Genomic DNA, 15,376 nt, shown 5'->3' on the forward strand with positions numbered 1-15,376 from the left:
GAGAGAGCATTACTGTCATGCACTTTGCAAATACCTCACAAGCACTTATGGCACAGCTAGCAGAGAGCACCGGGCTCCCTGGCACTATTCATGTAACTTTTAATGTGCTTCCGTAAGTTTGTTGTAAAACCACCTGAACGTTGTCAAGAATAAAATCAAATGCCATATTCCAAACCGACTCCACCGACTGCTGCATCAACCTGAAGGTGAGGAGAAAAGAAATATCAGGAATGCTCCTTAAACTAATTCCTTTCTCAAAATCTGGCATCATGTTTATCACTGCCTACATTTTTAATTCATAAAAGTATTTTTTTTCCTGGCCAAAAAGTAAAATCCTAGTCCGGCTGCATAAAAGGAAAGGTACTGCCCATCATTTTAATCCATGTTGGATGGATTTATACCTAGAAGGGAATAACCTCATTTTGAACTTTCTACCCTGTTGTCATTTGTGACATTTCTACTGGATTCGAAATAGCACTGTTTGCCAGGAACTTGTAACACTTGTTGCATGTACCCTTAATGAATAGTGACACAGCATCCCCCCCCCCCCCCATCTTAAAAGAACTGAATACAAGGCCAGGGAGATACTTCAGAGGACCAAGTGTCTGCTTAGGCAAGTGCAGAGACCGGGGATTAATTCTGGCACCACAGGCTGCACCAGCCCTGCCCCCAGGTGCACTGAGCCAACAACACATGCCCCGTGCAGAGAGAGACTCTATCAAAAAACCCCTGAAAATTGAAAGAACTCAACAGATTTACCTTTTCATGTATTTTATAACTAGATCCAGCTTTTCCAAATCTTTTTCCTCTATAAGATCAGTACAGTATTTCACAACTTGCAGAATGTCTTCTTCCATTGGATCTAGGGAGGGGAAAAACCAAGTGAGGACCAGTGTGTTTTTGAAAAAGCAGGGGTCTGTAGGGGTAAAGGAGAACTGCTATTTCTACAGCTGTTACACTGACGTAAGAGCAAGCAGAACAGGCTACAGGGAAGGACTTTCCAAAGAACCTCCTAGAATTTCAAGTAATCGGGGGAGATAGTTAATGCCTTAGTCTGTTCATGCTGTCAAATCTTAGGGAATCTGACACCGGCCAAGCCAACCTGAGATGGTTGTTATCCACTCTCTGAGCAAGGTCTTCACATCACTGAACTCTATAGCTCCAGCGAGATTGGGTGCTGAAGGTCTAATACAGCTGGGCTGCTCAGACTGTGGAGTAGATAGGCCTGGCACACCTGAAGTGGAAGCAGAGGGTTCTTCCTATTAAAGAAAACAAAGGACAAATGTGCTGTATTGCTGTGTACCAGGCATACTATGATCAGATGAAGGTGAATTTTAAAAGTATAAAAATTACCAGTGGTTTCTCAGCAGGAGGTCCTTCATGTTTCAGAAACCCATCCATTAACTTCTGGGGGCTCCCACAGGCCCCTGGCAGAGCTTTTGCAGGACTGTTAAGCTTATTTTTCAGAGGACTCTGAATCCTTTTTTGGGGATTGATGTGAGTTTTTTTCTTGCTTTTCTTTTCTTTCACTGCTACTGGCTTTAGCTGAAGTGGATTCTTTGGCACTGAAATAAGAGAGGTGTGAAACCCTCAACAAATGAATCTGGACAGTCCCATAGGCTTGCTTTCTGCCTCCCCAAAACAACCCTCCCACCTCATGCCGCTTCCACCCACCCCATCCCCCAAACACCTGCTAAGAGTAGGGACTGTACACAGCATGGCTGTGAGGGCAGCTGCACTACCCCACCTCAACAACTTACTAAGCTCACTTGGGCATGCAGCTTCTCTGTAAGGGTGTAGGCATTAAAGATGAAAACTGAGCAAGTATCAACTATATGCTCAAGAACTGTTGCAGTAAATGCAGATTTCAGTGTGTAAAGCCTGCATCCTTTAGTTCAAGTAACAGTATCAAAGGGCAGCTAGCTTGGTAAGTGTGCTGAGCTTTCTGTTAACACTTCAGCCTCTGTTTAAAGCCCAGAATGCAGGTACTGTTTCGCCTATGACCATGCTGCCCCCCAGCCCTGCTGCACACTTAGCATGCCCTGTGTGTATTCTCCACACAGAGAGAGGATGACGGCACAACAGGATGCCACTGCTTGGCTCCCCGGCTCACCGGAGGCGCTGGCGGGCTGCGGGTGAGTGGTGTCCTCTCCCTGCCTCTGTCTTTGATCATATGCTGCTTTCAGTTCCCTCTGCAGTTCAGCAGGAAGGGCAGCGAACACCTCAGGGTCCACCTAGTGCAAAAGGGAAGGTGAAAGTCAAACCAGAGTTTACTCTAGACAGCACCTAGATAACATTTCTTCAAAATTATGCAGTTTTAAAATCACACTTCTGATCTGCATGAATTCTTTTTTGTAGTCTACAGGGTATTCAGGGTCTGACTACTAGATCCCACTTGTAGTGATCCGCCTGTTTATAGCCTCCCAAGAGGACTTTACAGGCGTGTGCCACCATGCCCAGTCTCCATCGCAGTCTCAGTGTGCCCCCCTGGGGGGGGAGGGCGGCATGATAGGCCTGAGGATTGAACCCCTGGCCCCTGTGCCTGCTTGCAGGTGCTGTAATCTGCTGAGCTATTTGGCCAGCTCTGCATGAATTCTTAATGGCTCCTTAGTATCAAATGTGATTACCAGTTGTCAAAAGTAAAACCACTACAAGTGATAATCGGGGAAACAGAACAGATGTGAACAGAACAGGTGCGAGAAAAGGCAACAGAACCGCAGGGTGCTGCTCTGTTCTGTTCACCATCACCGGCTGCACTCGCGCCGGGGGAGCATAGCGCATGCTGTCTTTGGGGCAGTGTGTGTGCCCACACGGTGCCCCTCACCCCATTACCAAATTCAGCTGCTTCCCAACAAGGTCTGTGTCCTATAGCCAGCTATCCTCCTCCCCCTCCCTGAGGGCCACAGTGGGCACTATTAAGCTGTGGGCACAAAGAGAAAAGGGAAATGTGCTGGAGGGCAAAAAAGTACTTTATGGTAAAAGGTCCCTAATATTAACTTACCTGTGAAAATGCTGGAAGGGCTATAATATTTATTCCTGTGTCACTATTTGATTCTTGAGGTTCTGGTATCTGCAACAAAACTGTCCCAACTGCTTGTGGCAAAATTCCTGTATTACAGCCATTTACTGGTTCTTTCTTTCTGTCACCATGTGGCTCTCCTTGCTGAACAGCACAGACTTGCTCTATCTGTTCCCGGAGATCAGAAGGAAGTGCTTCTAAAACAGACTGATCAAGCTACAAAAAAAAAAAAAAAAAAAAAAAAAAAAAGAAATTCCCATGAGCTTGAGTGAATGTGTGCTCTGCGATGAGGTGCACGGGAAGGGAACATTTTAAGATAATGAACATAAGGCACAGGGCACCAGGCTAGAAAAGCTACCCATCCCTGAGAGCAGCGCATCTTTGCAAGTGTCTCTGCCCAAGTCTGGAGGTTCAGTGCTCACCACTGTCCAGCTTCCCCGCTCAAGCAGGTCCTAAGCACCCGTGGAGTAGCTCCCAACAGGAGCACACTCATGGCAAGAGCCTATGTTAGATGTCTAGGACAGATAACATGCTGGGTCAGAAATTCAACTTTCAAATGGACAAAAAATACAAATGCAGTGGTGCCTTGGTTCACAAACTTAACATTCTTCAATCTGGAAAAGATGGCCACGTTTATGTTTGCATGGGAGAGATGCCGTCGCTGATGCAGAGTTTGCAAGCAAAAACAACAAGCTGAGGCAGTGTGTAGATGCCGCCTTCTCTCTGCCTCAACACTGGCATCTCCTGCTGCTGCTCTGACAGGCCCCTGTCTGCACGTCCAGCCCTTCAGAAACCTGCCCTCGCACACTGGACAGCCAGCGCCACTGGAGGAACTACTTCTAGCTGCTGTGACAACTGGACTCCACAGCAAGCATTTAAAAATTGCTGCTTGCCCTCCGCTCGCAGCCAGCTCTTACCTTTCAGCTTCTGCCCAGGGTAACAGTGTGGGTCACCAACTTCTTTGGAGAGATGAAAGTGCAATCATATCTCCAAAGAATAAAGATTGCCAGCAGTGGGCCTCGCGCGTGGTGTAGGTTCACCACTGCTGGCTGCTTATAAACATTTACTCTACAAACGAAACTTTGCAAATGCTGAAACCCCTTTGAAATTAGTCTAATTTACTACAGATCGCCAAGTCCCCGTGACATTGCCGTCACAGGCAGTGGCTGTTCCCAGGGGATTCTGGCTGATGTTCTCCGGCCACCCTTTGTGCCTTGCAAGAGCTGCAAATCTTGGCAGCAGCTCTTTTGCTAAGCCCCATCACTGCTCACTTAGAATTCAGCAACATCACAGTCCACCCTAGTAACCTGCCTTTTGGTCACCCTGTGGCTCTCCTCCTGTGTATATATTAAAATGAAAAAAAAAAAAAAATACCATTTTTGTGTGTAAAACCATCTATAATATAGGAGTTTTGTACTTTAGACTAAAAAAGTACCTGGGAAGGTGATGGGACCTCTATACTCAGGTTAAGTCTTGAGTGCACGGTGACAGAAGAATGCAGCCCATTCCATTTTCGGGAAGAGTCGCCCTTATTAGTGTCAGCACCGATGGTGGCTGGCAGATGTGCGTAAGAGGGTGCTGAGGAAGTGCAGGTTCTGGGGGCAGATGGTGCTTCCATGTCCCCGGCTGCCGGGAGCGCTGCAAGTGTACAAGAACACATCACCTAGCCTCTTCAGCTCATGTGAGCAAAGAAAACCTTTAATCATGGAACAACTTCCCTCCATCCACTCACTGCATCTCTAAAAACACAAAACCATCATACACAGCCATGCCACTTTAAAGTTAACTGCCCCCTCCCCAAGGTAAGGGAGCCAGGCTGACGAGCCACCAACCTTCCTTGCTCTCTTCCTCTGGGGGTTTCCTAGCTTTCTGAACTTGGAGGAGATCACGGACAGAGTGTGACCCACCAGGGAAGCGGCTTGACTGAGCCAACGCACGACTGGAACATGTGGAAGGGTTCGGATTAGTAGGAACCAATTGATTCACTTGAATCCCAACCTAGAACCAGAATAGAGAGTATTTTTCTAGGAAAACTAAAATGAAAATAGGAATCTTACAAAACAAAATTCTCAATCCTTTACTATCTTCAAAATCATGTTTTGTGAATAAAGAGGTAACTGAAGTACTCAAATGGGATATAGTGTATTAAAAGCTGCACAGGAGGCAATAATACGTTCATGATGGGGCTGTAACTCCTATGTCTCACTGCTGGGTGTCTTCAACCACTGGTGGCACATGTCTGACTGTCTCATTAGACAGCTTTTTATTAAATTAGATCTGTTTGGTTCAAGCTATTCAATGAGCCAGTCACACATGTAACCACACTTGTGCTTCAAGTTGGGAATGTGCTCAGTAGTTACTCTTCCTGGTCTTATGAACAGAATAGCCAGCTCAATAATCAGCACATTTGTAGAGAGCCATGTACATGGAATAGTGCATTCTACTGCAGTTCTAGCCAACTAAGGCTGTACTCTGTAAGGCAATGGTTTCAGGGTTTTTTGCTTAAAATTCATAGTAAGTTCAAGGTAACAAGAACTGAGAAAATGTATTCCATTATTTGTGACATTCCAAAAAATGGAAACTAGGCATGAATGGGTTAAAAAAAAACAAGGTATGGGGGTGGAGCTAAGTGGGTACTGTATGTACTTATCACATGTGAGGCCATGGGTTCAATTCACAGCACACCCCCTAGTCCAATATAGGGGCCGGCCTACTCGGCAACTCTGCTTTAATGCTCTTCATATGAAAGATGAGTGTGAGCAGGCAGGCACATTGTAGATCACCACCCACATAAAACTAAAGTTTTTCGAAAAAGTTTCTATTATGTTAGCATAGTGGCTTAACCCTTAAATACAATGCAAGTAAACCAGAAAACTCCCATTCACTTGTGTGCACACAACTAAGCCTACGAAGGTTAATCTTAAAAATAAATAAATAAATAAATAAATAAATAAATAAATCTGAATTTGGATGCTTTTCCTGCCTTTTGTTCTAAGGCATGAGAGGAAGTTTCTGATTTTACAAAAGGCCCTCAAAAGTTCAAGATTTACAGATTTAGTCCTCACATACTACTGGATAAGGACAGAAGGACAAGGTGACATATAAAAAAATTAACCCTTTATTAAAGTATATAAAATCCTTGAAAAAAACCTATGAAAAAATATTCTAGGGAGAAAAGTTTTTCTTCTCAAATGTGACTTCTCAAGACTAAAGAGAGAAGTTGGGTTTTTGTTTATATATGAAAAGGGCTAATGAAGTACACATTGATACCTATATCCCACCAAGAGCAGTCTCAGTGCATCTAGAAACCTTACAGAAAGAAGTTTTAAATGTTATGCACTTACCCCTCTCATATCCGATATATTTAGTTTCATTGTATGAAACATGTTTAGTGTAGCCTTTCCAATTATTTTTGCACTATCTGTTGCCTGGTCAAGAGTTACAGTCCTGTAAGTGATAGAATTACTTTTTTAAAAAAACAGAAGCTACAATCTGTATCTATACATATCTATATCTATCTATCTATCTATCTATTTATTCACTAGCACTTCAGTAGTATGGAAATGTTTAAAAAGTTACAGAAAAATAGCAAATTTTATATTAAACAGGTTTATAAAATGAGTAAGACCACCTCCTTGAGAAGAAGCCAGTAATACCAAATGAATTACACTGGCAACAAAGAGGATAAAGAAAAATAGAACACTAAGACTTTAAGGTCCAACACTAATGGAGACCTGGTCAACTTAAAGTAAGTTGAGAAATGGATAGAGAATGGCAAATTGTAGTTAACGCGTATGCATGTGTGCATGCTGCTATGACAGCATGAACGCATGGTGACCACAAGGCTTCAGATTTCAAGAGTTTTAGTTTACAAGATCATAACTGAGGTATAGTTAATACATGTTTTTGTATTTTTTTTCTTTTTCTTGGCAGTACCAGGGAGTGAACTCAGGACCTTTCATTTGCCAGGCAGGTGCTTAAGCCACTGAGCTGTATCACCAGCTCATTATGTTTAAAGTAAAGCCACTGAACAAAATCAATACTGAACATGCTTATTCCCATATTGCTTTCTCAAAGAGGTTTTTATAGATGGGTTAAAAGTGTGTAGCCCTTAAGACAAAGGAAATAGAAGCAGCGTGCTAAGACCCGCAGGCTGGAATCAATGACTCTTGGATCTTCACTCTTGAAAGAGAGATAGAGGATCGGCCAGCACGGTCAGGTGCTAAAGCACCCTGAACCCACTCAATATTTCCTGAGGGCCTTTTTGGCTTCTCTGGCCTAAGTCCAGTATCTTTCTGGAATTAGGATTCAGTGACATTACTATTACTTGTTTTTCCCCAAACAGGTTATTATTAAGTGTTTTTAACTGAACACAATTATATTCTTTTTTTTTTTTTTTTTGCGGAACCAGGGATTGAACTCAGACCCTTGTGCGTGCCAGGGGAAGCGCTTATTCCACTGAGCCATCTCCCTGGCCCACAATTATATTCTTTAGAAAGGATCTAATAATCAGTTTTTTTTTTAAATAGAAATGACCATTAATACTTTGACTACCATCTGAAACAAGTGTATCACTTATGAAAGTAGGTAAATATTAACACTCCAAGAAGCTAGAGGCAAAAACATGTATTTTATGAATTATGTTGTTCAATTTATATCTCCTGTTTTCCAAGCGATCAGACGTGTTAAGCAAACAGCTTCCATGTTTGAAAACAGTCATCTTGGTGCAGCACCATCACCATTTGACTATATGTACAGTTAATAAAACTCTAGTTGATAAACTTGCCTACCTGGCCAAGTCTTTAACATGTTCATGTAATAGACAAAATGCAGCAAAATATTAGGATGGCATGCAAATGCTGTACTTCCACATTGGTCACAAATCAAATTTTAACACTAGACAGCTTCACAAACTAAAGTCTTACATCCAACTCAGGGTTTTAAAAAAATGCTTTCTGCTTTTTCCCCAAGCACTAATGGGAATCTCCCTCTGGGAAAGTGTCGCGGAGTCTTAAGCTACAGCTGCCTCCTTGGTATGCTGGTCAGGTCTTTCCCTTCCTGTCTGTCCATGCCTGGTTGCTGACAGCCTGGTGGGTGAGGAAACCCCACACTCCCGCAGCTCACAGCCCTGAGTTCAGTGTGGCCTGTCCCCAAGGGCTCGTATTCAGAAGCTCAGTCCTCCAGGTGGTGATGTGAGGGGTGGGGGTGGGGGGTGGGGCTAGTGAGTAGTATCGAGTCCCTGAGCCCTCAGAAGGAACTGGCATCCATGTCCCCAGGCACCAGTCAGTTCTGACAGGCTGTCATCAGAGACCAGGTTTGCCACCTCCCAGGCCTGCCCCACTTGGGGACCTGTCCTGGCACATGCTCTGCCTTGTGACTGCCATCTGCTTGGGATGGGGTGACCCTTCACAAGAGCCAAGCCAATGCCAGTGTCAGATCCCTGGACCTTCAGCTTCTGGGCTAAGCCTCTTCTGTACAAAGCCCCAGCCTTCAATATTTTGTTACAACACAGAAAAATGAACAGAGAGTTAAAGTCAAGATAAGCTCACCGGGCAATGTTATCACAAATTCCATGGCCTCCAAATTTTGCAGTTTCTACAGGGGCCCCTGGCTTTCGTACCATGATTTTGAGAGTCAAACGTTTACCCTTCATGCCAGCAGCCTCCAGTCGTCTTTGGATTTCTTCTGAAAGGTTTAGAAGGAAAGCTTCTGCATCTTTTGCCTAGGAGACAAACATGGAAAAACAGCCATATTATCTTAAATTTTATCTACCAGTTCTCCATATTTGTACCTTTAATAGCTATCATGCCTTTTACGTCTTATCCCAAGTGTCTTTTGTATCATTCAACTGTATCTTCAATAAAAACATCTTTCCACGAAAGTTAAAAGTAATGGGAACAAAAGGCCTTTTTTCTTTCTTGCTGTTTCCAACCCATTTCTGGCCTGATGAAATTCTTTTGTATTTTTGATATTAAGTTAAATTCTACCAAAAATGTGTGCCTTCCTATATTCCTATAGCCAGCCTCCTTTTCATTCCCAAGAGAGCTGATGGACTGCAAAGAGCAGGAACTCAATCAGATTTCAAACCCTTACTCAGATGCTTACTGATCCAAATACAAATATATTGTGAATGAAAATAAAAACTAGCCAGTTATCACTGTTACTACTTTCTAGTTAAATGAAACCTACTTGTATCTACAGCTTAAATATTTCAACACTAAAAATACATTTCTGGGCTGGGCATGGTGGTGCATCCCTGCAATGGTAGCAGCTCAGAAGCCTGAAGCAGGAAGATGGCAGATTTGGGAAACTGCGTCAGCTAAGTCAAAAAAGAGTGGAGCTGCAGTTCAGTGGTATGGGGCTTACCTACATACATAAGGCCCCCAACTGAGTCCCCAGTACTGGGAGGAGACACAGCAGTGGAGATGATCTCAGTGTTCTTTATTCTTCCTTGGAAATAGAGTAATTATGATCATCTCTTTCCCCCAAAGCACAATCTTTTACTAGATCTTCCTAAGATCCAGGTTTATCAATCTTATCTGGAGCACTTCCTTCCCATGAATTTCCTCAAGTTTTAATGCTTTGTGACAGTACTGGAGATTGAACCCAGGCCTTTCCAAGGAAGTATCTCCCCAGCCTTTGCCCCCCGCCCCCCTATTCTGAGTCAGGGTCTTCCTAATTGCCCATGTTGGCTTTGAAGCAGCAACCCTCCCACTGCAGCTTCCCAAAATGCCGGAATTACAGGCAGGTGCCACATGCTTGGCTTCAAACGATCTTTTAAAAAGCTCTGGGAATACCAACAGTTCTAAGGTTCAATTTCAAGTAGCAATAGTTTTATAGATTAGGCAGAGAGAAAACAATGCCGGGTAAAATCTGTTACCTGGGTAAACCTAATCCCGTAGTTGATCTCAGCTGAAATTGATTTCCTTTCCTTTTCAGTTCGAACTGGTCTGTCATCCAAACCACGGCAGAACCTGTACAGTGTCTGACCTATTTTGGGACCAAATTCTTTTTGGAGTTTTGCCATGGTCATGTGTTGCAAATCTCCACAAGTTTTAATTCCCAGAGATGTCAATTTAGATTCCATTGAACATCCAATGCCTAGGAAAGAAAAGTTTTGTAATTACGCCAAGATAAGCTATAAAAATAATATAGTAGTAAGAAATACCCACCATTTGTATAATACAAAACTAAAGTTTCATTAACATATTTATTTAGAGACAAGGTCTCTTTGTAATTCAGGTTGGTCTACAACTCACTACATGGCAGAGACTGGCCTTAATCTCAAGAGTAATTATCTTGCCTCAGAATCATAAATGCTGGGATTATAGGCGAGTGCCACCATGCCCGGTCAGTGACTTTTATTAGTGAATAATGTAAGGATCGCTATCACCTAGAAGATCAATGAAGACTCTTGATTAAACAATCCTATCATGTGATTCAGACATGCAATACTATCAGATGTATAGAATGTCAGGGACTCCATGAAGCCCAGGCTGTCCTTGAACTTATGGCAGTCCTCCTGCCTTAGCCGCCTCCCAAGTGCTGGGACTACAGGTGTGCACCACCCTGCCACGCTGCAACTGGTTTTAGTCACATTTTCTTTGAGTAAGAAATAAAATGTACACAATGGGTCCTAACTGAAAATACAGTTAAGACCATAATAAAACAGTACCAAAAGGATGTGAGGGCGATCTGGCCGTGATACCTGTCACCCCACTGATCGCCAGGGCTGATTTCAGCTGATCTGGCTGGCTAGGTAGGTGTCCCCTTCCGCCCTCAACACTCCATGTGTGTCCCTTCCAAAGCGGTGTGTTCAAAGAGGACGACCACCTTGGATAGACGACCGTTCCTGGGCCAAACGTTGAGTAGCTGCACACGCTGCTACAACTTCCAAGCAAGCTCTCAACAGTATCGATGACGCAAAGATGAAGTTCTAACCAACCAAGTGGCAGTGAGGGGAAGACAGGTCTAGTTCCCTTATGAAGATGACGCCTCCCTCAAGAGGGCACACGAAGATGCCTGCAGCTGTGCAGATGTCCCTACGACCTGATGGCTCCTGCGAGGGCTGTAGTGCAGTGACTTCTGGCTTATTACTATTACTATTTTTGTATTTAGTACAGGGCCTACAGGGTCTCACTACACAGATCAGACTCATAGTGATCCTCTGTTCAGCCTCCCACGTGCTGGGATTACAGGCATGCGCTGACACGCCCAGTTTCAATGGATGTCTCAGTGCGCCCCTGGGGAGGTGCCGGCATGGCTTGTGGTGCAGGGATTGAACTCTGGCCCCTGTGCTCTGCCTACGCAGGCAAGGCTCTTACTTTAAATATAATCAAATCAGTCATAACTTGCCTAATGTAACTGAATTTTTCATTCTTTGAGTTAGGGTCATCCTAATTTTCCAGGGTGAGCTTGAACTTAAAACACCTTTGCTCTTTGCCTCCCTAAGTTCTAGGATTACAGGTGTGCACTACCATGTGAGGCTAAGAAACATGTGTTGATGTAACACATAATCATTCTGTGGAATTTCCCTAAAACATGCTCACTGTTGTGTTTTTCCTACTTATGCAGCTAGTCTAATTGTTTATTAGAATAGCTCAGAACATTATGTGCTTAAAAACATTTACAGATACATGGTGACTAAAGAGATTGTGGGTAAAGGAGATGACTAATGAATTTCTTCTGGTTATTATTTAAGAGGACAAGGTTCCAGAAGATATAGTAAGTACTATTATATCATCAAGTAGCTTTGGCAAAAATAAATAGGGTCATTATGAGTCTCAGAAGATGGGACTTTACTGGGCCCTGCACCGCAGAAGGTACCCACACGTACAGGAAGCCCCATTCCCCCTCAGCCTTTCCTTTGAGACAGAGTCTTGCTATTGCAGTTCACACTGGCCTGGAACTCACTCTGTAGCCCAGGCCAGCCATCAACTTGCAGCAGTCCTCCTGTCTTAGACTCTCACCAGCTGGGATACACAAGTGTGCCACCCCTCCCTGCCTATGAAACCTGTTTTTAGTGTGTGGTATATATTCCGTGGGACACACTTGGGGAGATGATGGAATACAATACTGTCCTCAGGACAGGAGTAACACCGTAGAAGGCTGACATTTCCCATACCAGAAATATCCTGAATCAGCCAGATTAAGAATTTGGGGACTTAACAAGTCAGTAGAACGAACACATGAACCACTCTTGAGCAATGTATGACAGCACCTACAAAACAAAAGCAGAGCCCATCTTGCTGCCCTCATGTTTTGGACATTACTTAATTCAAGGCTATGCCTCAGAGTCCAGACAGGACACATGACCTCAAACTAGCCCTTAAAGGAACAAAGGCTTTCTAGCCAGAAAGCAAATGGAAGTGAATGGTAGCATTACTAGGTCATGAAATTAAAAATTTTGTCTAATTTTAAAAACTTACAGTCAATTTAACTGAAAGAATGTTGTTCTGGATTAAAGTGTATCTTCCTAAAGCTTATGCTGAAGTCCTCGCCCCATCTCCCTCTCCTTGGGCAGTTTTCAAAGAGGGCATTCAGGGAAGGCCGTACGGACTGGCCTTCTCCAGGAAGAGTGCTCAGCAGAGAGAGATAGGGCCGGGCCTCACAGGGGCGACTGCGTGAGGACAGAGAGCAAGCTGAGGGCTGCTTTGCTGTGCCTTCCAGCCACCAGAATAGAGCGTCTGTGCATTTCTACCATTTAGGCTGCTTGCTCACAGCCACCCTGGTGAGCTAAGAATTAAGCTAGTAAAATCAATTAAAGTGACATGTAGCTAAACAATGGTTCCAATCTATATAAAACTGTTAAAACTGTTTAAAATCTGCCATCCAGTCATTTGCTAGTTTGATTTCATAAGGGCACTGTTCAAATTAAACTGCAACTTGAACATAAAAATATCATATTTCATATTTCCAATATGAATATATTCTTTTGTGTTATTAGGGTCTGGAGGCTTTAAACCTCATTCACAATTGTGGCATAACATTTTATGACTGATTATAGGAATTGTTGATACACCTTTATTATGGTTAAAATATTCATCCAAAATACTACTAAGTCTAATTTTAGCAAACTTTAAAACTCTCTATTCTCAATGTGCCCAGGGCTAAGTAGGAGTGAGGCTTAGTGGTAAAACCTGCGCTTAGAAACACGCGTAAAACTGAGTTCATTTGCCAACAATGCAAAAAATGAGTAAAAATAAATTTATATGGCTGCTTTGCAAAACTCACACAGCTTGCTTTGTAGCAATAGGTAACTACACACAAAAGCTTGAAATAACTAAAATCCTGCCCTTGGTCCTGAGAGAGATAGTAAATGGAAGCTCTGTTCAGGATCTACAGTCAAAACACCCACAGGATTTCATTTGTACATTTTATTTCTAATACAGTTCATATAGTTTGCACTTTAGAATTGTTTGCTAAACTCAGAGAACTCTCATGAGATCTGCAGCATGACTTAGTTTGCAGTGGGGCTTTTCCACATTTCTCTTCCAGCATGATTTGTTTACTTTCTTGCCACCAATGGTAGAGAGAAAACACAGATCCTGGCACCTGCTAGGCAGCTGCTCTGATTTTACAAACATGGAGAGCCAGTCAACTGTTGGAACTGTATCATGAACCTAGAGGTACACTATTTCACCTAAGATTTATTTAAAGGACCAAAAGTCAGATATCTTTTAAAATTATTTCTTAAAGAGTCCTTGGTTTTTCTACCTAAGAAATAAAAGTAAAATTGACTGCCACAAAACTAAAATACATCAATTAAGGACTTAATAAACTGATAAGATAATCACTGTAGAATTTGATTTCATTTTTCAGGACATTTAATGTATTACTCATTTATGTATTTGTTACAGGGTCTCACTATGCAGCTTTGACTCACAGTGATCCTTCTGTTTTCAGCCTCCCCAGGACCGGGATTATAGGGGTGTGCCCCCACACCTAGACTCACTTGCTGGCTCAGTGTGCCCCCAGGGGCAGGGCTGGCTTGGCATGTGGAACCAGCGATCTAACCCTGGTCCCTGTGCTTGCCAAAGCAGGCACTTGACCTGCTGAGCTATCTCGCTGGCCCTAATGTTTTAAAAAAGATTCTAAGACTATGAAACCCACTCTACCAGATAAAAGTTTAAATAAAAACACCTGTTCTTGGTTCCCCGCCGGACGGAAAAGAAGAACGCACTGGACATTGCGTCACGACGGCCCCCGGCTCCCGTGACATGGCTTTCAATTTTGGGAACCTTTGGGTACCTTGGGCACCGCTGCAGCCACCGCAGCACCCGCAGGTGGGTTTGGAGGATTTGGGACAACATCTACAGCTGCAGGTTCTGCATTCAGCTTTTCTGCCCCAACTAACACAGGCACTACTGGACTCTTTGGTGGTACTCAGAACAAAGGTTTTGTATTTGGTACCAGTTTTGGAACAACAACGGGAAGTAGTACTGGTTTAAGTACTGGTTTGGGAACTGGACTGGGATTTGGAGGATTTAATACACAGCAACAGCAACAATCTACATTAGATGGTCTCTTCAGTCAACCCACACAAGTTCCTACCCAGTCCAACCAGCTGATAAATACTGCAAGTGCTCTTTCTGCTCCAACACTATTGGGGGACGAGAGAGATGCTATTTTAGCAAAATGGAATCAACTGCAGGCTTTCTGGGGAACAGGAAAAGGATATTTCAACAATAATATTCCACCAGTGGAATTCACACAAGAAAACCCTTTTTGCCGGTTTAAGGCTGTAGGTTATAGTTGTATGCCCAATAATAAAGATGAAGATGGGCTAGTGGTTTTAGTTTTCAACAAAAAAGAAACAGATATTCGAAGTCAGCAACAGCAGTTGGTAGAATCATTACATAAAGTTTTGGGAGGAAACCAGACCCTTGCTGTAAATGTAGAGGGTATTAAAACATTGCCTGATGATCAGACAGAAGTTGTCATTTATGTTGTTGAGCATTCTCCGAATGGTATTTCACGAAGAGTTCCAGCTACCACACTGTATGCCCATTTTGAACAAGCCAATATAAAAACACAACTGCAGCAACTTGGTGTAACCCTTTCTATGACTAGAACAGAACTTTCTCCTGCACAGATCAAGTAGCTTTTACAGAATCCTCCTGCGGGTGTTGATCCTATTATTTGAGAACAAGCCAAGGTGGATAACCCTGATTCTGAAAAGTTAATTCCTGTACCCATGGTAGGTTTTAAAGAACTTCTCCGAAGACTGAAGGTTCAAGATCAGATGACTAAACAGCATCAGACCAGATTAGATATCATATCTGAAGATATTAGTGAACTACAAAAGAATCAGACTACAAGTATGGCCAAAATTGCACAATACAAGAGGAAACTCAT

General features: G+C 43.1%; 1 protein-coding gene and 1 pseudogene across 9 annotated transcripts in view; one reads left to right on the plus strand and one right to left on the minus strand.

Annotated features, from left to right (window-relative positions):
* Positions 1-6: 6 nt before the first annotated feature.
* Positions 7-15,376, minus strand: part of Rev1 (REV1, DNA directed polymerase) — a 102,999-nt gene continuing 87,629 nt past the window's right edge. For all 9 annotated transcript variants that reach the window (XM_023717379.1, XM_004633194.2, XM_004633193.2 and 6 more), the window contains 11 exons: positions 9,900-10,120; positions 8,569-8,741; positions 6,364-6,466; positions 4,852-5,017; positions 4,455-4,657; positions 3,002-3,235; positions 2,114-2,234; positions 1,354-1,565; positions 1,103-1,259; positions 760-862; positions 7-200 (listed from right to left, as the gene is read on the minus strand). In XM_023717379.1, coding sequence (XP_023573147.1) covers positions 89-200; positions 760-862; positions 1,103-1,259; positions 1,354-1,565; positions 2,114-2,234; positions 3,002-3,235; positions 4,455-4,657; positions 4,852-5,017; positions 6,364-6,466; positions 8,569-8,741; positions 9,900-10,120 — 1,805 coding nt within the window. In that variant the 3' untranslated portion in view covers positions 7-88. The remainder of the gene's footprint in view (positions 201-759; positions 863-1,102; positions 1,260-1,353; positions 1,566-2,113; positions 2,235-3,001; positions 3,236-4,454; positions 4,658-4,851; positions 5,018-6,363; positions 6,467-8,568; positions 8,742-9,899; positions 10,121-15,376) is intronic.
* Positions 14,253-15,374, plus strand: LOC105742436 (annotated as a pseudogene).

This window comes from Octodon degus, unplaced genomic scaffold (genome assembly GCF_000260255.1).
Source record: "Octodon degus isolate 3935 unplaced genomic scaffold, OctDeg1.0 scaffold00052, whole genome shotgun sequence".
In the NCBI taxonomy this organism is placed as follows: domain Eukaryota; kingdom Metazoa; phylum Chordata; class Mammalia; order Rodentia; family Octodontidae; genus Octodon; species Octodon degus.